Source organism: Heptranchias perlo, unplaced genomic scaffold (genome assembly GCF_035084215.1).
Source record: "Heptranchias perlo isolate sHepPer1 unplaced genomic scaffold, sHepPer1.hap1 HAP1_SCAFFOLD_507, whole genome shotgun sequence".
NCBI lineage: Eukaryota > Metazoa > Chordata > Chondrichthyes > Hexanchiformes > Hexanchidae > Heptranchias > Heptranchias perlo.
This window is the reverse complement of record NW_027139524.1, coordinates 141117-165763: the sequence shown is the minus strand read 5'-3', so window position 1 is coordinate 165763 and position 24647 is coordinate 141117. Positions and strand designations below refer to the sequence as shown.

At 41.5% G+C, this 24647-nt stretch overlaps 1 protein-coding gene across 1 annotated transcript; it reads left to right on the top strand.

Annotated features, from left to right (window-relative positions):
* The first annotated feature begins 4903 nt into the window (after positions 1-4903).
* Positions 4904-24379, top strand: mmgt1 (membrane magnesium transporter 1). The gene is made up of 5 exons (XM_067979784.1): positions 4904-5018; positions 16503-16616; positions 16871-16923; positions 18649-18752; positions 24030-24379. Exons 2-5 carry the CDS (start codon positions 16541-16543, stop codon positions 24178-24180), a joined length of 384 nt encoding a protein of 127 aa, XP_067835885.1. The 5' UTR covers positions 4904-5018; positions 16503-16540; the 3' UTR covers positions 24181-24379.
* Positions 24380-24647: the final 268 nt, after the last annotated feature.

The window sequence follows — 24647 nt, the reverse complement described above, 5'->3', positions numbered from 1 at the left end:
TTAGCGCCCCCACTGGCGAGTAGGTGTAATGAACGTGACACGTTTACATAGAATGTACAGCACCGTGTTTGTGCTCCACACGAGCCCGAGCCTGTTCAATCTTTCCTGATAGGTATAACCTCAGAGTTCTGGTATCATCCTTGTGAATCTTTTTTGCACCTTCTCCAATGGCTCTATATCCTGCTTGTATTATGGAGACAGGAACTGTGCACAGTGCTCCAAGTGTGGTCTAACCAAGGTATATTGAGACCAGAACTGTGCACAGTGCTCCAAGTGTGGTCTAACCGTGGTATATTGAGACCAGAACTGTGCACAGTGCTCCAAGTGTGGTCTAACCAAGGTATATGGAGACCAGAACTGTGCACAGTGCTCAAGTGTGGTCTAACCAAGGTATATGGAGACCAGAACTGTGCACAGTGCTCCAAGTGTGGTCTAACCAAGGTATATGGAGACCAGAACTGTGCACAGTGCTCCAAGTGTGGTCCAACCAATGTATATGGAGACCAGAACTGTGCACAGTGCTCCAAGTGTGGTCTAACCAAGGTATATGGAGACCAGAACTGTGCACAGTGCTCCAAGTGTGGTCTAACCAAGGTATATGGAGACCAGAACTGTGCAGTGTTCCAAGTGTGGTCTAACCAAGGTATATGGAGACCAGAACTGTGCCCAGTGCTCCAAGAGTGGTCCAACCAAGGTATATGGAGACCAGAACTGTGCACAGTGCTCCAAGAGTGGTCCAACCAAGGTGTATGGAGACCAGAACTGTGCACAGTGCTCCAAGTGTGGTCTAACCAAGGTATGTGGAGACCAGAACTGTGCAGAGTACTGAGGGAGCGCCGCACTGTCGGAGGGTCGGTACCGAGGGAGCGCCGCACTGTCGGAGGGTCGGTACCGAGGGAGCGCCGCACTGTCGGAGGGTCGGTACCGAGGGAGCGCCGCACTGTCGGAGGGTCGGTACCGAGGGAGCGCCGCACCGTCGGAGGGTCGGTACCGAGGGAGCGCCGCACCGTCGGAGGGTCGGTACCGAGGGAGCGCCGCACCGTCGGAGGGGCCGTTTTTCAGGGGCCCCGTCTACCCTCTCAGGTGGGTGTAAAATCCCACGGCCACTATTGGAAGAAGAGCAGGGGGGAGTTCTCCCGGTGTCCTGGGGCCAATATTTATCCCTCAACCAACATCGGCCGTCCATGGGATCTTGCTGTGCGCCAATTGGCTGCCTCATTTCCTACCTTACAACAGCGAGCACACATCGAAAAGTACTTAATTGGCTGTGCAGGGCTTTGGAACATCCCGAGGTGGTGAAAGGTGCTGTACAAATGCCACGTTCTCTCTTTCTTACACTTCATAATGCAAGTATGAGAACAGAATACATGACTAAAATATAGTCAGAATTACAACTGCACGCCCTGGTCCAATTCCCCTCTGACCCTGCTTGACGTGTCTGGTTGCCAACTTTCATTCGCTGGAGGTTTCGTCACATGACCTCCCGCCTCCAACAGCCCCACCCGGTCAAATAGCCTTTGTTTTCCCCCCGCCCCACAAACTCTGGGACAATCAGTAACCGCCATACAGTCTATATTTGGTTTTGACTCCTCACTTGCAACTGTATAAAATACATTAAAAAGTAGATAAATAAATTTGCATCATAGAACGATACAGCACAGGAGGTGGCTGTTCGGCCCATCGTGCCTGTGCCGGCCCTTTGAAAGAGCTATCCAATTAGTCCCACTCCCCCTGCTCTATCCCCGTAGCCCTGCAAATTTTTTCCCTTCTTGTATTTATCCAATTCCCTTTTGAAAGCCACGATTGAATCTGCTTCCCTTTCAGGCAGTGAATTCCAGATCATCACAACTCGCTGCGTAAGAAAATGTCTCCCCATGTCACCTTTGGTTCTTTTGCCAATCACCTTTGGTTCTTTTGCCAATCTTTCCTGATAGGTATAACCTATGCCCTCTGGTTCTTGACCCTTCCGCCATGGGAACAGTTTCTCTCTATCTACTCTGTCTGGACCCTTCATGATTTTGAACACCTCGATCAAATCTCCTCGTAACCGTCTCTGTTCCAAGGAGAACAACCCCAGCTTCTCCAGTCAATCCATGTCACTAAAGTCCCTCTTCCTGGAATCATTCTGGTAAATCTCTTCTGCACCCTCTCTGAGACCTTCACATCTTTCCTAAAGTGCGGTGCCCAGAACTGGACACAATACTCCAGTTGTGGCCGAGCCAGTGTTTTATAAAGGTTCATCATGACTTCCTTGCTTTTGTACTCTCTGCCTCTATTTATAAAGCCCAGGATCCCGTCTGCTTTTTTAACCACTTTCTCAACCTGCCCTGCCACCTTCAACGATTTGTGTACTATTACCCCAGATCTCTCTGTTCCTGTACCCCTTTTAGAATTGTGCCCTCTAGTTTATATTGCCTTTCCTCGTTCTTCACACCCAAATGTATCACTTCCCATTTCTCAGTGTTAAATTCCATCTGCCACGTGTCCGCCCATTCCACCAGCCTGTCTATCTCCTCTTGAAGTCTATCACTATCCTCCTCACTGTTCACTACACTTCCAAGTTTTGAGTCATCTGCAAATTTGGAAATTGTGCCCTGTCCACCCAAGTCCAAGTCATTAATATACATCATGAGAAGCAGTGGTCCTGAGGAGAACAACCCCAGCTTCTCCAGTCTCTCCACATAACTGAGGTCCCTCATCCTGGTCCCAGTCTATCAAATCTCCCCTTAACTGTCTCTGCTCAATGTATTGGTTATCATGTCCAATTTAACAATTAACAAACTTTATCCCTTCTGTATCAGTTATTATCTCCAATTGAACAATTAACAAACTTTATCCCTTCTGAATCAGTTATTATGTCCAATTGAACAATTAACAAACTTTCTCCCTTCTGAATCAGTTATTATGTCCAATTGAACAATTAACAAACTTTATCCCTTCTGTATCAGTTATTATGTCCAATTGAACAATTAACTCAAACGTTATCCCTTCTGAATCAGTTATTATCTCCAATTTAACAATTAACAAACTTTCTCCCTTCTGAATCAGTTATTATCTCCAATTGAACAATTAACAAACTTTATCCCTTCTGTATCAGTTATTATCTCCAATTGAACAATTAACAAACTTTCTCCCTTCTGTATCAGTTATTATGTCCAATTGAACAATTAACAAACTTTATCCCTTCTGTATCAGTTATTATGTCCAATTGAACAATTAACAAACTTTATCCCTTCTGTATCAGTTATTATGTCCAATTGAACAATTCACAAACTTTATCCCTTCTGAATCAGTTATTATCTCCAATTGAACAATTAACAAACTTTCTCCCTTCTGTATCAGTTATTATCTCCAATTGAACAATTAACAAACTTTCTCCCTTCTGTATCAGTTATTATCTCCAATTGAACAATTAACAAACTTTCTCCCTTCTGAATCAGTTATTATCTCCAATTGAACAATTAACAAACTTTATCCCTTCTGAATCAGTTATTATCTCCAATTGAACAATTAACTCAAACTTTATCCCTTCTGTATCAGTTATTATGTCCAATTGAACAATTAACTCAAACTTTATCCCTTCTGAATCAGTTATTATGTCCAATTGAACAATTCACAAACTTTCTCCCTTCTGTATCAGTTATTATCTCCAATTGAACAATTAACTCAAACTTTATCCCTTCTGTATCAGTTATTATGTCCAATTGAACAATTAACTCAAACTTTATCCCTTCTGAATCAGTTATTATGTCCAATTGAACAATTCACAAACTTTATCCCTTCTGAATCAGTTATTATCTCCAATTGAACAATTAACAAACTTTCTCCCTTCTGAATCAGTTATTATCTCCAATTGAACAATTAACAAACTTTCTCCCTTCTGAATCAGTTATTATGTCCAATTGAACAATTAACTCAAACTTTATCCCTTCTGTATCAGTTATTATCTCCAATTGAACAATTAACAAACTTTATCCCTTCTGTATCAGTTATTATGTCCAATTGAACAATTCACAAACTTTATCCCTTCTGAATCAGTTATTATCTCCAATTGAACAATTAACAAACTTTCTCCCTTCTGAATCAGTTATTATCTCCATTGAACAATTAACAAACTTTATCCCTTCTGAATCAGTTATTATGTCCAATTGAACAATTAACAAACTTTATCCCTTCTGTATCAGTTATTATGTCCAATTGAACAATTAACAAACTTTCTCCCTTCTGTATCAGTTATTATCTCCAATTGACCCAAGGCCTCAGGCCTCACCACCTCCATCTCCAATAGTTACCACGGCCGCCGCCATCTTGTCCGCGCCTGCGCGGTTCCGGCCGGCCGCGAGGGCGTCTGGGTAACGCCCCCCACAACCTCTCCGTCCCTCTTTTTTTCCAAAAGAAAAGAAAAATAACTGCGACACGCCGAGGTAGAAGCCCAAGGGAAAACAACACCTGAACCAAAGCACCTCAAGTAAAAACAATAAACACCGCTTGACCATTAATGGGCCGGCGCGCGGTGTGTTCTGGGAGATTCGCTGCCCTCTTAAAACGTACAAAGCAAAAAAGCCGCCGATCGACTTCCACTCGGCCACGGGCGGCGTTTTATTTTAAAATAAACGTCAATAAACGGCTTAATGTGTCTTTATTTTTCTTTTTAAAAAAAAGCCCGTTGATTTTTTTTTTAAGCGTAACCATAGAGACGGAGCGGCCCGGGGTCGCGCCGACCCGTGGTGACCCCGTCCGCAAGTCGACGTCATTGACGAGTGCGGCGGCGGCCGGTCCCGAGGCATGCCGGGAGTTGTAGTCCCTCCGCTGGCACAGCTTCCCTCGCGCGGGCGAGAGGTCGGGGGCGGAAGGAACTACAAGTCCCGTGGGGCACCGCGCGCGCGGGGCCGGGCCGGGCCGCCATTTTGGAGCGGCGCTGTGGGTGAAGGAGCCGCCGGTGCGGGGTCCGGGGTCCGGGTTTGTTTTTGCCGGGGGGAGCTGTGCGGAGAGCCGGGGGAAGCGGCAGGCGGTGAGCGGTGAGTCCCCCGGGGCCCGGGAAACGGTGTGTGTGTGTGTGGGGGGTGAGGCCCGGCCCGGCTCACACAATGTCCGGGGAGGGGGAGCCTGAGGGACCGAGGCCGCAAATCAACTGGGCTTAAAATATAATATAAATAATAATATAGAATAGTGAGGGATTATAATATAATATAGAATAGTGAGGGATTATAATATAATATAGAATAGTGAGGGATTATAATATAATATAGAATAGTGAGGGATTATAATAGAATATAGAATAGTGAGGGATTATAATATAATATAGAATAGTGAGGGATTATAATATAATATAGAATAGTGAGGGATTATAATATAATATAGAATAGTGAGGGATTATAATAGAATATAGAATAGTGAGGGATTATAATATAATATAGAATAGTGAGGGATTATAATAGAATATAGAATAGTGAGGGATTATAATATAATATAGAATAGTGAGGGATTATAATATAATATAGAATAGTGAGGGATTATAATATAATATAGAATAGTGAGGGATTATAATAGAATATAGAATAGTGAGGGATTATAATATAATATAGAATAGTGAGGGATTATAATATAATATAGAACAGTGAGGGATTATAATATAATATAGAATAGTGAGGGATTATAATATAATATAGAATAGGGAGGGATTATAATATAATATAGAATAGTGAGGGATTATAATATAATATAGAATAGTGAGGGATTATAATATAATATAGAATAGTGAGGGATTATAATATAATATAGAATAGTGAGGGATTATAATATAATATAGAATAGTGAGGGATTATAATATAATATAGAATAGTGAGGGATTATAATATAATGTAGAATAGTGAGGGATTATAATAGAATATAGAATAGTGAGGGATTATAATAGAATATAGAATAGTGAGGGATTATAATATAATATAGAATAGTGAGGGATTATAATATAATATAGAATAGTGAGGGATTATAATATAATATAGAATAGTGAGGGATTATAATAGAATATAGAATAGTGAGGGATTATAATATAATATAGAATAGTGAGGGATTATAATATAATGTAGAATAGTGAGGGATTATAATATAATATAGAATAGTGAGGGATTATAATAGAATATAGAATAGTGAGGGATTATAATATAATATAGAATAGTGAGGGATTATAATATAATATAGAATAGTGAGGGATTATAATAGAATATAGAATAGTGAGGGATTATATATAATATAGAATAGTGAGGGATTATAATAGAATATAGAATAGTGAGGGATTATAATATAATATAGAATAGTGAGGGATTATAATATAATATAGAATAGTGAGGGATTATAATATAATGTAGAATAGTGAGGGATTATAATATAATATAGAATAGTGAGGGATTATAATATAATATAGAATAGTGAGGGATTATAATATAATATAGAATAGGGAGGGATTATAATATAATATAGAATAGTGAGGGATTATAATAGAATATAGAATAGTGAGGGATTATAATATAATATAGAATAGTGAGGGATTATAATATAATATAGAATAGTGAGGGATTATAATATAATGTAGAATAGTGAGGGATTATAATATAATATAGAATAGTGAGGGATTATAATATAATATAGAATAGTGAGGGATTATAATATAATATAGAATAGGGAGGGATTATAATATAATATAGAATAGTGAGGGATTATAATATAATATAGAATAGTGAGGGATTATAATATAATATAGAATAGGAGGGATTATAATATAATATAGAATAGTGAGGGATTATAATATAATATAGAATAGTGAGGGATTATAATATAATATAGAATAGTGAGGGATTATAATATAATATAGAATAGTGAGGGATTATAATATAATATAGAATAGTGAGGGATTATAATAGAATATAGAATAGTGAGGGATTATAATATAATATAGAATAGTGAGGGATTATAATATAATGTATAATAGTGAGGGATTATAATATAATATAGAATAGTGAGGGATTATAATATAATATAGAATAGTGAGGGATTATAATATAATATAGAATAGTGAGGGATTATAATATAATATAGAATAGTGAGGGATTATAATATAATATAGAATAGTGAGGGATTATAATATAATATAGAATAGTGAGGGATTATAATATAATATAGAATAGTGAGGGATTATAATATAATATAGAATAGTGAGGGATTATAATATAATATAGAATAGTGAGGGATTATAATAGAATATAGAATAGTGAGGGATTATAATATAATATAGAATAGTGAGGGATTATAATATAATATAGAATAGTGAGGGATTATAATATAATATAGAATAGTGAGGGATTATAATATAATATAGAATAGTGAGGGATTATAATATAATATAGAATAGTGAGGGATTATAATATAATATAGAATAGTGAGGGATTATAATATAATATAGAATAGTGAGGGATTATAATAGAATATAGAATAGTGAGGGATTATAATATAATATAGAATAGTGAGGGATTATAATATAATATAGAATAGTGAGGGATTATAATATAATATAGAATAGTGAGGGATTATAATAGAATATAGAATAGTGAGAGATTATAATAGAATATAGAATAGTGAGGGATTATAATAGAATATAGAATAGTGAGGGATTATAATAGAATATAGAATAGTGAGGGATTATAATATAATATAGAATAGTGAGGGATTATAATATAATATAGAATAGTGAGGGATTATAATATAATATAGAATAGTGAGGGATTATAATAGAATATAGAATAGTGAGGGATTATAATATAATATAGAATAGTGAGGGATTATAATATAATATAGAATAGTGAGGGATTATAATAGAATATAGAATAGTGAGGGATTATAATAGAATATAGAATAGTGAGGGATTATAATAGAATATAGAATAGTGAGGGATTATAATATAATATAGAATAGTGAGGGATTATAATATAATATAGAATAGTGAGGGATTATAATATAATATAGAATAGTGAGGGATTATAATAGAATATAGAATAGTGAGGGATTATAATATAATATAGAATAGTGAGGGATTATAATAGAATATAGAATAGTGAGGGATTATAATAGAATATAGAATAGTGAGGGATTATAATATAATATAGAATAGTGAGGGATTATAATATAATATAGAATAGTGAGGGATTATAATAGAATATAGAATAGTGAGGGATTATAATATAATATAGAATAGTGAGGGATTATAATATAATATAGAATAGTGAGGGATTATAATATAATATAGAATAGTGAGGGATTATAATAGAATATAGAATAGTGAGGGATTATAATAGAATATAGAATAGTGAGGGATTATAATATAATATAGAATAGTGAGGGATTATAATATAATATAGAATAGTGAGGGATTATAATATAATATAGAATAGTGAGGGATTATAATAGAATATAGAATAGTGAGGGATTATAATATAATATAGAATAGTGAGGGATTATAATAGAATATAGAATAGTGAGGGATTATAATAGATATAGAATAGTGAGGGATTATAATATAATATAGAATAGTGAGGGATTATAATATAATATAGAATAGTGAGGGATTATAATATAATATAGAATAGTGAGGGATTATAATAGAATATAGAATAGTGAGGGATTATAATAGAATATAGAATAGTGAGGGATTATAATAGAATATAGAATAGTGAGGGATTATAATATAATATAGAATAGTGAGGGATTATAATAGAATATAGAATAGTGAGGATTATAATATAATATAGAATAGTGAGGGATTATAATATAATATAGAATAGTGAGGGATTATAATATAATATAGAATAGTGAGGGATTATAATAGAATATAGAATAGTGAGGGATTATAATAGAATATAGAATAGTGAGGGATTATAATATAATATAGAATAGTGAGGGATTATAATATAATATAGAATAGTGAGGGATTATAATAGAATATAGAATAGTGAGGGATTATATAATATAGAATAGTGAGGGATTATAATAGAATATAGAATAGTGAGGATTATAATATAATATAGAATAGTGAGGGATTATAATAGAATATAGAATAGTGAGGGATTATAATAGAATATAGAATAGTGAGGGATTATAATATAATATAGAATAGTGAGGGATTATAATAGAATATAGAATAGTGAGGGATTATAATAGAATATAGAATAGTGAGGGATTATAATAGAATATAGAATAGTGAGGGATTATAATATAATATAGAATAGTGAGGGATTATAATATAATATATAATAGTGAGGGATTATAATATAATATAGAATAGTGAGGGATTATAATAGAATATAGAATAGTGAGGGATTATAATAGAATATAGAATAGTGAGGGATTATAATATAATATATAATAGTGAGGGATTATAATAGAATATAGAATAGTGAGGGATTATAATATAATATAGAATAGTGAGGGATTATAATATAATATAGAATAGTGAGGGATTATAATAGAATATAGAATAGTGAGGGATTATAATAGAATATAGAATAGTGAGGGATTATAATAGAATATAGAATAGTGAGGGATTATAATAGAATATAGAATAGTGAGGGATTATAATATAATATAGAATAGTGAGGGATTATAATATAATATAGAAAGTGAGGGATTATAATATAATATAGAACAGTGAGGGATTATAATATAATATAGAATAGTGAGGGATTATAATAGAATATAGAATAGTGAGGGATTATAATATAATATAGAACAGTGAGGGATTATAATATAATATAGAACAGTGAGGGATTATAATAGAATATAGAACAGTGAGGGATTATAATATAATATAGAACAGTGAGGGATTATAATATAATATAGAATAGTGAGGGATTATAATATAATATAGAATAGTGAGGGATTATAATATAATATAGAATAGTGAGGGATTATAATAGAATATAGAATAGTGAGGGATTATAATAGAATATAGAATAGTGAGGGATTATAATATAATATAGAATAGTGAGGGATTATAATATAATATAGAACAGTGAGGGATTATAATAGAATATAGAACAGTGAGGATTATAATATAATATAGAATAGTGAGGGATTATAATATAATATAGAATAGTGAGGGATTATAATATAATATAGAATAGTGAGGGATTATAATATAATATAGAATAGTGAGGGATTATAATAGAATATAGAATAGTGAGGGATTATAATATAATATAGAATAGTGAGGGATTATAATATAATATAGAATAGTGAGGGATTATAATAGAATATAGAATAGTGAGGGATTATAATATAATATAGAATAGTGAGGGATTATAATAGAATATAGAATAGTGAGGGATTATAATATAATATAGAATAGTGAGGGATTATAATAGAATATAGAATAGTGAGGGATTATAATATAATATAGAATAGTGAGGATTATAATAGAATATAGAATAGTGAGGGATTATAATATAATATAGAATAGTGAGGGATTATAATAGAATATAGAATAGTGAGGGATTATAATAGAATATAGAATAGTGAGGGATTATAATAGAATATAGAATAGTGAGGGATTATAATAGAATATAGAATAGTGAGGGATTATAATATAATATAGAATAGTGAGGGATTATAATAGAATATAGAATAGTGAGGGATTATAATATAATATAGAATAGTGAGGGATTATAATAGAATATAGAATAGTGAGGGATTATAATATAATATAGAATAGTGAGGGATTATAATAGAATATAGAATAGTGAGGGATTATAATATAATATAGAATAGTGAGGGATTATAATAGAATATAGAATAGTGAGGGATTATAATATAATATAGAATAGTGAGGGATTATAATAGAATATAGAATAGTGAGAGATTATAATAGAATAGTGAGGGATTATAATAGAATATAGAATAGTGAGGGATTATAATATAATATAGAATAGTGAGGGATTATAATATAATATAGAATAGTGAGGGATTATAATATAATATAGAATAGTGAGGGATTATAATAGAATATAGAATAGTGAGGGATTATAATATAATATAGAACAGTGAGGGATTATAATATAATATAGAATAGTGAGGGATTATAATATAATATAGAACAGTGAGGGATTATAATATAATATAGAATAGTGAGGATTATAATATAATATAGAATAGTGAGGGATTATAATATAATATAGAATAGTGAGGGATTATAATATAATATAGAATAGTGAGGGATTATAATATAATATAGAATAGTGAGGGATTATAATAGAATATAGAATAGTGAGGGATTATAATATAATATAGAATAGTGAGGGATTATAATAGAATATAGAATAGTGAGGGATTATAATAGAATATAGAATAGTGAGGGATTATAATATAATATAGAATAGTGAGGATTATAATAGAATATAGAATAGTGAGGGATTATAATATAATATAGAATAGTGAGGGATTATAATATAATATAGAATAGTGAGGGATTATAATATAATATAGAATAGTGAGGGATTATAATAGAATATAGAATAGTGAGGGATTATAATATAATATAGAATAGTGAGGGATTATACTAGAATATAGAATAGTGAGGGATTATAATATAATATAGAATAGTGAGGGATTATAATCTAATATAGAATAGTGAGGGATTATAATATAATATAGAATAGTGAGGGATTATAATATAATATAGAATAGTGAGGGATTATAATAGAATATAGAATAGTGAGGGATTATAATAGAATATAGAATAGGGAGGGATTATAATAGAATATAGAATAGGGAGGGATTATAATAGAATATAGAATAGTGAGGGATTATAATAGAATATAGAATAGTGAGGGATTAATATAATATAGAATAGTGAGGGATTATAATAGAATATAGAATAGTGAGGGATTATAATAGAATATAGAATAGGGAGGGATTATAATATAATATAGAATAGTGAGGGATTATAATAGAATATAGAATAGTGAGGGATTATAATAGAATATAGAATAGGGAGGGATTATAATAGAATATAGAATAGGGAGGGATTATAATAGAATATAGAATAGTGAGGGATTATAATAGAATATAGAATAGTGAGGGATTATAATATAGAATAGTGAGGGATTATAATATAGAATAGTGAGGGATTATAATAGAATATAGAATAGTGAGGGATTATAATAGAATATAGAATAGTGAGGGATTATAATAGAATATAGAATAGTGAGGGATTATAATAGAATATAGAATAGTGAGGGATTATAATAGAATATAGAATAGTGAGGGATTATAATAGAATATAGAATAGTGAGGGATTATAATATAGAATAGTGAGGGATTATAATATAGAATAGTGAGGGATTATAATATAGAATAGTGAGGGATTATAATATGGATAGTGAGGGATTATAATAGAATATGGAATAGTGAGGGATTATAATATAGAATAGTGAGGGATTATAATATAGAATAGTGAGGGATTATAATAGAATAAAGAATAGTGAGGGATTATACTAGAATATAGAATAGTGAGGGATTATAATATAGAATAGTGAGGGATTATAATATAGAATAGTGAGGGATTATAATAGAATATAGAATAGTGAGGGATTATAATATAATATAGAATAGTGAGGGATTATAATAGAATATAGAATAGTGAGGGATTATAATAGAATATAGAATAGTGAGGGATTATAATATAATATAGAATAGTGAGGGATTATAATATAATATAGAATAGTGAGGGATTATAATATAATATAGAATAGTGAGGGATTATAATAGAATATAGAATAGAGAGGGATTATAATATAATATAGAATAGTGAGGGATTATAATAGAATATAGAATAGTGAGGGATTATAATATAATATAGAATAGTGAGGGATTATAATATAATATAGAATAGAGAGGGATTATAATATAATATAGAATAGTGAGGGATTAGAATAGAATATAGAATAGTGAGGGATTATAATATAATATAGAATAGTGAGGGATTATAATATAATATAGAATAGTGAGGGATTATAATATAATATAGAATAGAGAGGGATTATAATATAATATAGAATAGTGAGGGATTAGAATAGAATATAGAATAGTGAGGGATTATAATATAATATAGAATAGTGAGGGATTATAATATAATATAGAATAGTGAGGGATTATAATATAATATAGAATAGTGAGGGATTATAATAGAATATAGAATAGAGAGGGATTATAATAGAATATAGAATAGGGAGGGATTATAATAGAATATAGAATAGTGAGGGATTATAATAGAATATAGAATAGTGAGGGATTATAATATAATATAGAATAGTGAGGGATTATAATATAGAATAGTGAGGGATTAGAATATAGAATAGTGAGGGATTAGAATATAGAATAGTGAGGGATTATAATAGAATATAGAATAGTGAGGGATTATAATAGAATATAGAATAGTGAGGGATTATAATATAATATAGAATAGTGAGGGATTATAATAGAATATAGAATAGTGAGGGATTATAATATAATATAGAATAGTGAGGGATTATAATAGAATATAGAATAGTGAGGGATTATAATAGAATATAGAATAGTGAGGGATTATAATAGAATATAGAATAGTGAGGGATTATAATGTAGAATAGTGAGGGATTATAATATAGAATAGTGAGGGATTATAATATAGAATAGTGAGGGATTATAATATAGAATAGTGAGGGATTATAATATAATATAGAATAGTGAGGGATTATAATAGAATATAGAATAGTGAGGGATTATAATAGAATATAGAATAGTGAGGGATTATAATAGAATATAGAATAGTGAGGGATTATAATATAATATAGAATAGTGAGGGATTATAATAGAATATAGAATAGTGAGGGATTATAATAGAATATAGAATAGTGAGGGATTATAATAGAATATAGAATAGTGAGGGATTATAATGTAGAATAGTGAGGGATTATAATATAGAATAGTGAGGGATTATAATATAGAATAGTGAGGGATTATAATATAGAATAGTGAGGGATTATAATATAGAATAGTGAGGGATTATAATATAGAATAGTGAGGGATTATAATAGAATATGGAATAGTGAGGGATTATAATATAGAATAGTGAGGGATTATAATATAGAATAGTGAGGGATTATAATAGAATATAGAATAGTGAGGGATTATACTAGAATATAGAATAGTGAGGGATTATAATATAATATAGAATAGTGAGGGATTATAATATAATATAGAATAGTGAGGGATTATAATATAATATAGAATAGTGAGGGATTATAATATAATATAGAATAGTGAGGGATTATAATAGAATATAGAATAGTGAGGGATTATAATATAATATAGAACAGTGAGGGATTATAATATAATATAGAATAGTGAGGGATTATAATAGAATATAGAATAGTGAGGGATTATAATAGAATATAGAATAGTGAGGGATTATAATAGAATATAGAATAGTGAGGGATTATAATATTGAATATTGAGGGGTTAAAATATATAATAGTGAGGGATTATAATATATAATAGTGAGGGATTATAATATATAATAGTGAGGGATTATAATATAATATAGAATAGTGAGGGATTATAATATAATATAGAATAGTGAGGGATTATAATATAGAATAGTGAGGGATTATAATATAGAATAGTGAGGGATTATAATATAGAATAGTGAGGGGTTATAATATATAATAGTGAGGGGTTATAATATATAATAGTGAGGGATTATAATATAATATAGAATAGTGAGGGATTATAATATAATATAGAATAGTGAGGGATTATAATATAATATAGAATAGTGAGGGATTATAATATATAGAATAGTGAGGGATTATAATATAATATAGAATAGTGAGGGATTATATTATAATATAGAATAGTGAGGGATTATATTATAATATAGAATAGTGAGGGATTATATTATAATATAGAATAGTGAGGGATTATATTATAATATAGAATAGTGAGGGATTATAATATAATATAGAATACAGCGAGGGATTATGATATAATATATAATACAGTGAGGGATTATAATATAATATAATAGTGAGGGAATATAATATAGAATACAGTGAGGGATTATAATATAATGTATAATACGGCGAGGGATTATAATATAATGTATAATACGGCGAGGGATTATAATATAATGTATAATACGGCGAGGGATTATAATATAATGTATAATACGGCGAGGGATTATAATATGTACAATACAGCGAGGGATTATAATATCATGTACAATACAGCGAGGGATTATAATATAATATAGAATACAGCGAGGGATTATAATATAATATAGAATACAGCGAGGGATTATAATATAATATAGAATACAGCGAGGGATTATAATATATATAATACAACGAGGGATTATAATATATGATCAGTACTGACCCTCCGACGGTGCGGCGCTCCCTCAGTACTGACCCTCCGACAGTGCGGCGCTCCCTCAGTACTGACCCTCCGACAGTGCGGCGCTCCCTCAGTACTGACCCTCCGACGGTGTGGCGCTCCCTCAGTCCTGACCCTCCGACGGTGTGGCGCTCCTCAGTCCTGACCCTCCGACGGTGTGGCGCTCCCTCAGTCCTGACCCTCCGACGGTGTGGCGCTCCCTCAGTCCTGACCCTCCGACGGTGTGGCGCTCCCTCAGTCCTGACCCTCCGACGGTGTGGCGCTCCCTCAGTCCTGACCCTCCGACGGTGTGGCGCTCCCTCAGTACTGACCCTCCGACGGTGTGGCGCTCCCTGAGTGCGGCACCGGGAGTATCGGCCTGGATCATGGGAGCTCGAGACTCTGGAGCGTGAGGGGCTCGAACCCATGGCCTTCTGACTGAGCCAAGCTGACAAAAATAAAATGGGATGTTTCTGTGCAGCCCACCACCCGGAAGGACAAGGGCAGTGGGTGCATGGGAACACCACCACCTCCCAGTTCCCCTCCATGTCACACACACAACAAATTGCATTTACATAGCGCCTTTCACATCGTAAAACATCCCAAGGCGCTTCACAGGAGTGATTATCAGACAACATTCGTCACAAGCCTCGTAAGGAGAGACTAGGACAGGTCACCAAAGGCTTGGTATGTTTTAAGGAGCATCTTAAAGGAGGAGGGCGAGGTTTAGGGAGGGAATTCCAGAGCTTCGGGCCGAAGCAGCTGAAGAGAGGGCTGTCAATGGTGGGGCAACTTGGAAATATATCGGCCGTTCCTTCATCGTCGCTGGGTCCAAATCCTGGAACTCCCTTCCTAACAGCACTGTGGGAGAACCGTCACCACACGGACTGCAGCGGTTCAAGAAGGCGGCTCACCACCACCTTCTCAAAGATTGATACAGTGCCTTTCACAGCCCCAGGATGTCCCGACGACAAGCGTTTTGAAGTTTTGTAACATGGGGCGAGTTTGTGGTGTGCTAACTGTTGCTTTCCTGTGCACGGCAGGTCTGAAGTATCCAGAGCGGGAGGTTTGCAGGGAAACCATGCCGTCGGTCTGGAAAGGCCTGGTGGGAGTCGGACTCTTTGCCCTGGCACACGCCGCCTTCTCCGCAGCCCAGCGTAAGTACGAGCACAGAGCTCTCGCCTCCCTCGCCAGCCCAGAGAGCTGCTGCCCCGTCAGTCCGTGCCCGTGGGACGTCCCGCGGGATGGGGGGGTGGTGGGGGCACAGAGTCGGGCTCACTCCCGGTCGATCACCGTGGGTTTCAAACAGCCGCAGCTGACCAACTCCCTCCCTCCCCCGTTGGTTCCAGACCGCCGTGCCCAAATCTTCTCCTTCCTGCAACTGCCACACTGACATACTCTTCTTTTACAGACCGATCGTACATGAGACTGACTGAGAAAGAGAATGAGACACTGCCTGTAGATGTAAGTACACGGTCACTCCTCCTGCCTCACCGGCAAGCGACCCTGGGTCCTTTCCTGCTCTGTGTGTGATCATTAAGTTGTACGCCACCTCCCCGTTTTTAATTTTGTACTTTTTCCCCCTCTTTGTAAAACCCAGGATCCCACGGCCAATTTAACAGCACGTTCTCCCACTTGCCAAGATTTGTGCATCCGAACCGCAAAGTCTATTTGCACCTTCTCGCCAACGAAATTTGTTTAATTATTTTATCCACCTCTTAAGTATTGGTTCGCCTCTGAGTCAGAAGGTCATGGGTCTGAGCCCCACTCCAGAGACTCGAGCCCCGTCATCCAGGCTGACATTCCCCGGTTGTCAGTACTGAGGGAGCGCTGCACTGTCGGAGGGTCGGTACTGAGGGAGCGCTGCACTGTCGGAGGGTCAGTACTGAGGGAGTGCTGCACTGTCGGAGGGTCAGTACTGAGGGAGTGCTGCACTGTCGGAGGGTCGGCACTGAGGGAGTGCTGCACTGTGGGAGGGTCAGTACTGAGGGAGCGCCGCACTGTCGGAGGGTCGGTACTGAGGGAGCGCCGCACTGTCGGAGGGTCGGTACTGAGGGAGCGCCGCACTGTCGGAGGGTCAGTACTGAGGGAGCGCCGCACTGTCGGAGGGTCGGTACTGAGGGAGCGCTGCACTGTCGGAGGGTCGGTACTGAGGGAGCGCTGCACTGTCGGAGGGTCGGTACTGAGGGAGCGCCGCACTGTCGGAGGGTCGGTACTGAGGGAGCGCCGCACTGTCGGAGGGTCGGTACTGAGGGAGTGCTGCACTGTCGGAGGGTCAGTACTGAGGGAGCGCCGCACTGTCGGAGGGTCGGTACTGAGGGAGCGCCGCACTGTCGGAGGGTCAGTACTGAGGGAGTGCTGCACTGTCGGAGGGTCAGTACTGAGGGAGTGCTGCACTGTCGGAGGGTCAGTACTGAGGGAGTGCTGCACTGTCGGAGGGTCAGTACTGAGGGAGCGCCGCACTGTCGGAGGGTCGGTACTGAGGGAGCGCCGCACTGTCGGAGGGTCAGTACTGAGGGAGGGTCAGTACTGAGGGAGCGCCGCACTGTCGGAGGGTCGGTACTGAGGGAGCGCCGCACTGTCGGAGGGTCGGTACTGAGGGAGCGCCGCACTGTCGGAGGGTCGGTACTGAGGGAGCGCCGCACTGTCGGAGGGTCAGTACTGAGGGAGCGCCGCACTGTCGGAGGGTCGGTACTGAGGGAGCGTCGCACTGTCGGAGGGTCAGTACTGAGGGAGCGTCGCACTGTCGGAGGGTCAGTACTGAGGGAGCGTCGCACTGTCGGAGGGTCGGTACTGAGGGAGCGTCGCACTGTCGGAGGGTCAGTACTGAGGGAGCGCCGCACTGTTGGAGCGTCAGTACTGAGGGAGCGTCGCACTGTCGGAGGGTCAGTACTGAGGGAGCGCCGCACTGTTGGAGCCCTCTCAGGCGGATGTAAAATCCCGCAACACTATTGGAAGAAGAGCTGGGGGGAGTTCTCCCCGGTGTCCTGGGTCCAAGTCCAATGTTTACCCCTCAACCAGCATCACTGAAAACAGATTATCTGGTCACCAACACATTGCTGTTTGTGGAGTTTCCTGTGCTCAACTGCGGCTGTGCCTCGAAAGGAATTCCTCATCTGCAAAGCCCTTGCGGACGTTCGGACCAGTTATATAACGGCAGGTCACATGGTTAACTTTCTCCCTTCACAGATAGTTCTTCAAACCCTTTTGGCATTTCTGATTACAAGTTACGGGATAGTTCACATAGCGGGGGACTTCAAAGATATGGATGCTACCTCCGATCTTAAAAACAAGTAGGTGGACTTGTTTTAATGTCTTGACTTTTTCAAATTGTATTCGGTACACTGTCCAGGAATGTCCTGGGAGTGTTTGATGGGACAGTGTAGAGGGAGCTTTACTCTGTATCTAATCCTGTACCTGCCCTGGGAGTGTTTGATGGGACAGTGTAGAGGGAGCTTTACTCTGTATCTAACCCTGCACCTGCCCTGGGAGTGTTTGATGGGACAGTGTAGAGGGAGCTTTACTCTGTATCAAACGCTGTACCTGCCCTGGGAGTGTTTGACGGGACAGTGTGGAGGGAGCTTTACTCTGTATCTAACCCTGTACCTGCCCTGGGAGTGTTTGATGGGACAGTGTGGAGGGAGCTTTACTCTGTATCTAACCCTGTACCTGTCCTGGGAGTGTTTGATGGGACAGTGTAGAGGGAGCTTTACTCTGTATCTAACCCTGTACCTGCCCTGGGAGTGTTTGACGGGACAGTGTAGAGGGAGCTTTACTCTGTATCTAACCCTGTACCTGCCCTGGGAGTGTTTGATGGGACAGTGTAGAGGGAGCTTTACTCTGTATCTAACCCTGTACCTGTCCTGGGAGTGTTTGATGGGACAGTGTAGAGGGAGCTTTACTCTGTATCTAACCCTGTACCTGCCCTGGGAGTGTTTGATGGGACAGTGTAGAGGGAGCTTTACTCTGTATCTAACCCTGTACCTGCCCTGGGAGTGTTTGATGGGACAGTGTAGAGGGAGCTTTACTCTGTATCTAACCCTGTACCTGCCCTGGGAGTGTTTGACGGGACAGTGTAGAGGGAGCTTTACTCTGTATCTAACCCTGTACCTGCCCTGGGAGTGTTTGATGGGACAGTGTAGAGGGAGCTTTACTCTGTATCTAACCCTGTACCTGCCCTGGGAGTGTTTGATGGGACAGTGTAGAGGGAGCTTTACTCTGTATCTAACCCTGCACCTGCCCTGGGAGTGTTTGAAGGGACAGTGTAGAGGGAGCTTTACTCTGTATCTAACCCTGTACCTGCCCTGGGAGTGTTTGACGGGACAGTGTAGAGGGAGCTTTACTCTGTATCTAACCCTGTACCTAACCCTGTACCTGCCCTGGGAGTGTTTGACGGGACAGTGTAGAGGGAGCTTTACTCTGTATCTAACCCTGTACCTGCCCTGGGAGTGTTTGACGGGACAGTGTGGAGGGAGCTTTACTCTGCATCTAACCCTGTACCTGCCCTGGGAGTGTTTGATGGGACAGTGTAGAGGGAGCTTTACTCTGTATCTAACTCTGTACCTGCCCTGGGAGTGTTTGATGGGACAGTGTAGAGGGAGCTTTGCTCTGTATCTAACCCTGTACCTGCCCTGGGAGTGTTTGATGGGACAGTGTAGAGGGAGCTTTACTCTGTATCTAACTCTGTACCTGCGCTGGGAGTGTTTGATGGGACAGTGTAGAGGGAGCTTTACTCTGTATCTAACCCTGTACCTGCCCTGGGAGTGTTTGATGGGACAGTGTGGAGGGAGCTTTACTCTGTATCTAACCCTGTACCTGCCCTGGAGTGTTTGATGGGACAGTGTAGAGGGAGCTTTACTCTGTATCTAACCCTGTACCTGCCCTGGTTGGACAATGTAGTGACTGAAGTTAAGTAGTGGTTTGAGAGGTGACTGCTTACCTTTCATCCTGATTCTTTTATTTTTCTCTGCCCTCCTCCTTCCTCTCCCCGGCTCTCCAGCAACCAGACCCGACAGTCAGAGCCTGGAGCTTCGAACACGGCATGAACCCTCCGTGGGGCTCATCCACGCGAAGCGAGAAGCCACTTTCCTGCTACCTCCCCTGCCCCCCCGTCTTTTCTCTCCCCCCCCCCCGGGCTCTTCCTCACCCCCAAGCGGGCCGCCCCCCCTCTTTCTCGTCCCCCCCCCCCCCCTCGGGTTCTGCAACAACAAAACCACACGAAGGGGAGCGAAACCACAACAAGGGCGCAACCCAACTCGGGGCTCTCCCCCCCCCTCTGGTTCTCTCCACCCCCCTCGAGGCTCCCCCCCCGGGCGCGGAACACAAACGAGGGGCAGAGGCAAAACAAACTCCCCCCCCCCTCTTTTCTCTCCCCCCCCCTCTTTTCTCTTCCCCCCCTCCCTCTTTTCTCTCCCCCCCCCTCTTTTCTCTTCCCCCCCCCCTCTTTTCTCTCCCCCCCCCCACTTTCTCTTCCCCCCCCCCCTCTTTTCTCTAACCCGCCCCCCCTTCCTCGTCCCCACCCCTCTTTCTCTCCCCCCCAACTTCCCCAAGCCCCTTCTCCCCCCCCCTCTTTCTCTCCCCCCCCCTCTTCTCCCCCCCCCCTCTTTTCTCTCCCCCCCCCCCTCTTTCTCTCCCCCCCCCTCGAAACGCTCCCCCCCCTCTTTTCTCTCCCCCCCCCTCTTTCTCTCCCCCCCCCCCCTCTTTTCTCTCCCCCCCCCTCTTTTCTCTCCCCCCCCCTCTTTCCCTCCCCCCCCCTCTTTCTCTCCCCCCCCTCAGAACCCCCCCCCCTCTTTCTCCCCCCCCCTCTTTTCTCTCCCCCCCCCTCTTTTCTCTCCCCCCCCTCTTTTCTCTCCCCCCCTCTTTCCTCCCCCCCCTCTTTCTCTCCCCCCCCCTCTTTTCTCTCCCCCCCCCTCTTTTCTCTCCCCCCCCTCTTTCTCTCCCCCCCCTCTTTTCTCTCCCGCCCCCCTCTTTTCTCTCCCCCCCCCCCCTCTTTTCTCTCCCCCCCCCCCTCTTTTCTCTCCCCCCCCCCCCCTCTTTTCTCTCCCCCCCCCCCTCTTTCTCTCCCCCCCCCTCTTTCTCTCCCCCCCCCCTCTTTCTCTCCCCCCCCCCTCTTTTCTCTCCCCCCCCCTCTTTTCTCTCCCCCCCCCCCTCTTTTCTCTCCCCCCCCCCTCTTTTCTCTCCCCCCCCCCCCTCTTTTCTCTCCCCCCCCCCCCCTTTTCTCTCCCCCCCCCCTCTTTTCTCTCCCCCCCCCCCCCCTCTTTTCTCTCCCCCCCCCCTCTTTTCTCTCCCCCCCCCTCTTTTCTCTCCCCCCCCCCTCTTTCTCTCCCCCCCCCCCCTCTTTTCTCTCCCCCCCCCCTCTTTTCTCTTCCCCCCCCCCCTCTTTTCTCTTCCCCTCCCCTCTTTTCTCTCCCCCCCCCCTCTTTTCTCTTCCCCCCCCTCTTTTCTCTTCCCCCCCCTCTTTTCTCTTCCCCCCCCCTCTTTTCTCTTCCCCCCCCCTCTTTTCTCTTCCCCCCCCTCTTTTCTCTCCCCCCCCTCTTTTCTCTCCCCCCCCTCTTTTCTCTTCCCCCCCTCTTTTCTCTTCCCCCCCCTCTTTTCTCTTCCCCCCCCTCTTTCTCTTCCCCCCCCCTCTTTTCTCTCCCCCCCTCTTTTCTCTCCCCCCCCTCTTTTCTCTCCCCCCCTCTTTTCTCTCCCCCCCCCCTCTTTTCTCTCCCCCCCCCCTCTTTTCTCTTCCCCCCCCTCTTTTCTCTTCCCCCCCCTCTTTTCTCTTCCCCCCCCTCTTTTCTCTTCCCCCCCCTCTTTTCTCTCCCCCCCCCCCTCTTTTCTCTCCCCCCCCCCTCTTTTCTCTCCCCCCCCTCTTTTCTCTCCCCCCCCCTCTTTTCTCTCCCCCCCCTCTTTTCTCTCCCCCCCCTCTTTTCTCTCCCCCCCCTCTTTTCTCTCCCCCCCCTCTTTTCTCTCCCCCCCCCCTCTTTTCTCTCCCCCCCCCCCTCTTTTCTCTCCCCCCCCCCTCTTTTCTCTCCCCCCCCCCCTCTTTTCTCTCCCCCCCCCCCCCTCTTTTCTCTCCCCCCCCCCCTCTTTTCTCTCCCCCCCCCCTCTTTTCTCTCCCCCCCCCCTCTTTTCTCTCCCCCCCCCCCTCTTTTCTCTCCCCCCCCCCCTCTTTTCTCTCCCCCCCCCCTCTTTTCTCTCCCCCCCCCCTCTTTTCTCTCCCCCCCCCTCTTTTCTCCCTTCCCCCCCTCTTTTCTCTCCCCCCCCTCTTTTCTCTCCCCCCCCTCTTTTCTCCCTTCCCCCCCTCTTTTCTCCCTTCCCCCCCTCTTTTCTCCCTTCCCCCCCTCTTTTCTCCCTTCCCCCCCTCTTTTCTCCCTTCCCCCCCTCTTTTCTCCCTTCCCCCCCTCTTTTCTCCCTTCCCCCCCTCTTTTCTCCCTTCCCCCCCTCTTTTCTCTCCCCCCCCTCTTTTCTCTCCCCCCCCCTCTTTTCTCTCCCCCCCCCTCTTTTCTCTCCCCCCCTCTTTTCTCTCCCCCCCCTCTTTTCTCTCCCCCCCCTCTTTTCTCTCCCCGCCCTCTTTTCTCTTCCCCCCCCTCTTTTCTCTCCCCCCCCTCTTTTCTCTCCCCCCCCTCTTTTCTCTCCCCCCCCCCTCTTTTCTCTCCCCCCCCCCTCTTTTCTCTCCCCCCCCTCTTTTCTCTCCCCCCCCCCTCTTTTCTCTCCCCCCCCCCTCTTTTCTCTCCCCCCCCTCTTTTCTCTCCCCCCCCCCTCTTTTCTCTCCCCCCCCCCCTCTTTTCTCTCCCCCCCCTCTTTTCTCTCCCCCCCTCTTTTCTCTCCCCCCCCTCTTTTCTCTCCCCCCCCCCTCTTTTCTCTCCCCCCCTCTTTTCTCTCCCCCCCCTCTTTTCTCTCCCCCCCCTCTTTTCTCTCCCCCTCCTATTTTCTCCCTTCCCCCCCTCTTTTCTCCCTTCCCCCCCTCTTTTCTCCCTTCCCCCCCTCTTTTCTCCCTTCCCCCCCTCTTTTCTCCCTTCCCCCCCTCTTTTCTCCCTTCCCCCCCTCTTTTCTCCCTTCCCCCCCTCTTTTCTCCCTTCCCCCTCTTTTCTCCCTTCCCCCCCTCTTTTCTCCTTCCCCCCCCTCTTTTCTCCCTTCCCCCCCCTCTTTTCTCCCTTCCCCCCTCTTTTCTCCCTACCCCCCTCTTTTCTCCCTTCCCCCCTCTTTTCTCTCTTCCCCCCCCCTCTTCTCTCTTCCCCCCCCCTCTTCTCTCTTCCCCCCCCCCTCTTCTCTCTTCTCCCCCCCCTCTTCTCTCTTCCCCCCCCCCTTTTCTCTCTTCCCCCCCCCCCTTTTCTCTCTTCCCCCCCCCCTTTTCTCTCTTCCCCCCCCCCTTTTCTCTCTTCCCCCCCCCCCCTTTTCTCTCTTCCCCCCCCCCCCTTTTCTCTCTTCCCCCCCCCCCCCCTTTTCTCTCTTCCCCCCCCCCCTTTTCTCTCTTCCCCCCCCCTTTTCTCTCTTCCCCCCCCTTTTCTCTCTTCCCCCCTCCCCTCTTTTCTCTCTTCCCCCCCCCCTCTTTTCTCCCTTCCCCCCCTCGATTGTCCCCCCCCCAGAAGGTTTGAGTCTCTGCGGAACCACCCATCGTTCTACCTGTTCAACCACCGAGGGAGAGTTTTGTTCCGTCCAGCGGAGGAGGAGGCCAGCACTCCGCCCCACCCCCAGACCACCTTGAAACTGCGCCGGCTGGAACCCAGCTGGCATTAGCTGCCGATGGCTCTTTGTACACCTTGTCGAATGTTTAATACTTGAAACGGTGGGTGGGGGAGGGTGCGGGGCAGGGGCGGGGTGGAGACTCTGAGACGTGCACCAGTTATTTTTAATACAAAATCCATCAGGTCCTATTTATACTTCACTTTCTTTCTCTGTTGAGTCGCTCTGGGCGCGATCTCCTTCCACACACCAGCCACCCTCCATCCCCTCCTTTCCCCCCTGTCGGACAGCTCGTCCCCGACCCTCGGCAAGTGCGCGGTAACGAGGGAGCCCCCCGGGCTCCGGCTCTGACCGATCGCAGCACGGTGGGAGGAGGTGGGCTCGAGACGGCCCGGAGTGCCTGTATCTGATTCCTGCCCGCTTCCTCCCAGAAAGTGCATCCATACGAGGAGGGGGCGTCGATCTGGATACTGCAAGAGGTTGTGTGGGGGAGTTACAAGCATTTAGCTTGTCACGGTCCA

Excerpts from the sequence above, each read along its gene's own strand:
- mmgt1 (XM_067979784.1), top strand. The coding sequence starts at position 16,541 with ATGCCGTCGGTCTGGAAAGGCCTGGTGGGAGTCGGACTCTTTGCCCTG. Across the intron at positions 16,617-16,870 it reads CGCCTTCTCCGCAGCCCAGC|ACCGATCGTACATGAGACTG; the intron begins GTAAGTACGAGC and ends CTTCTTTTACAG. Across the intron at positions 16,924-18,648 it reads ATGAGACACTGCCTGTAGAT|ATAGTTCTTCAAACCCTTTT; the intron begins GTAAGTACACGG and ends CTCCCTTCACAG.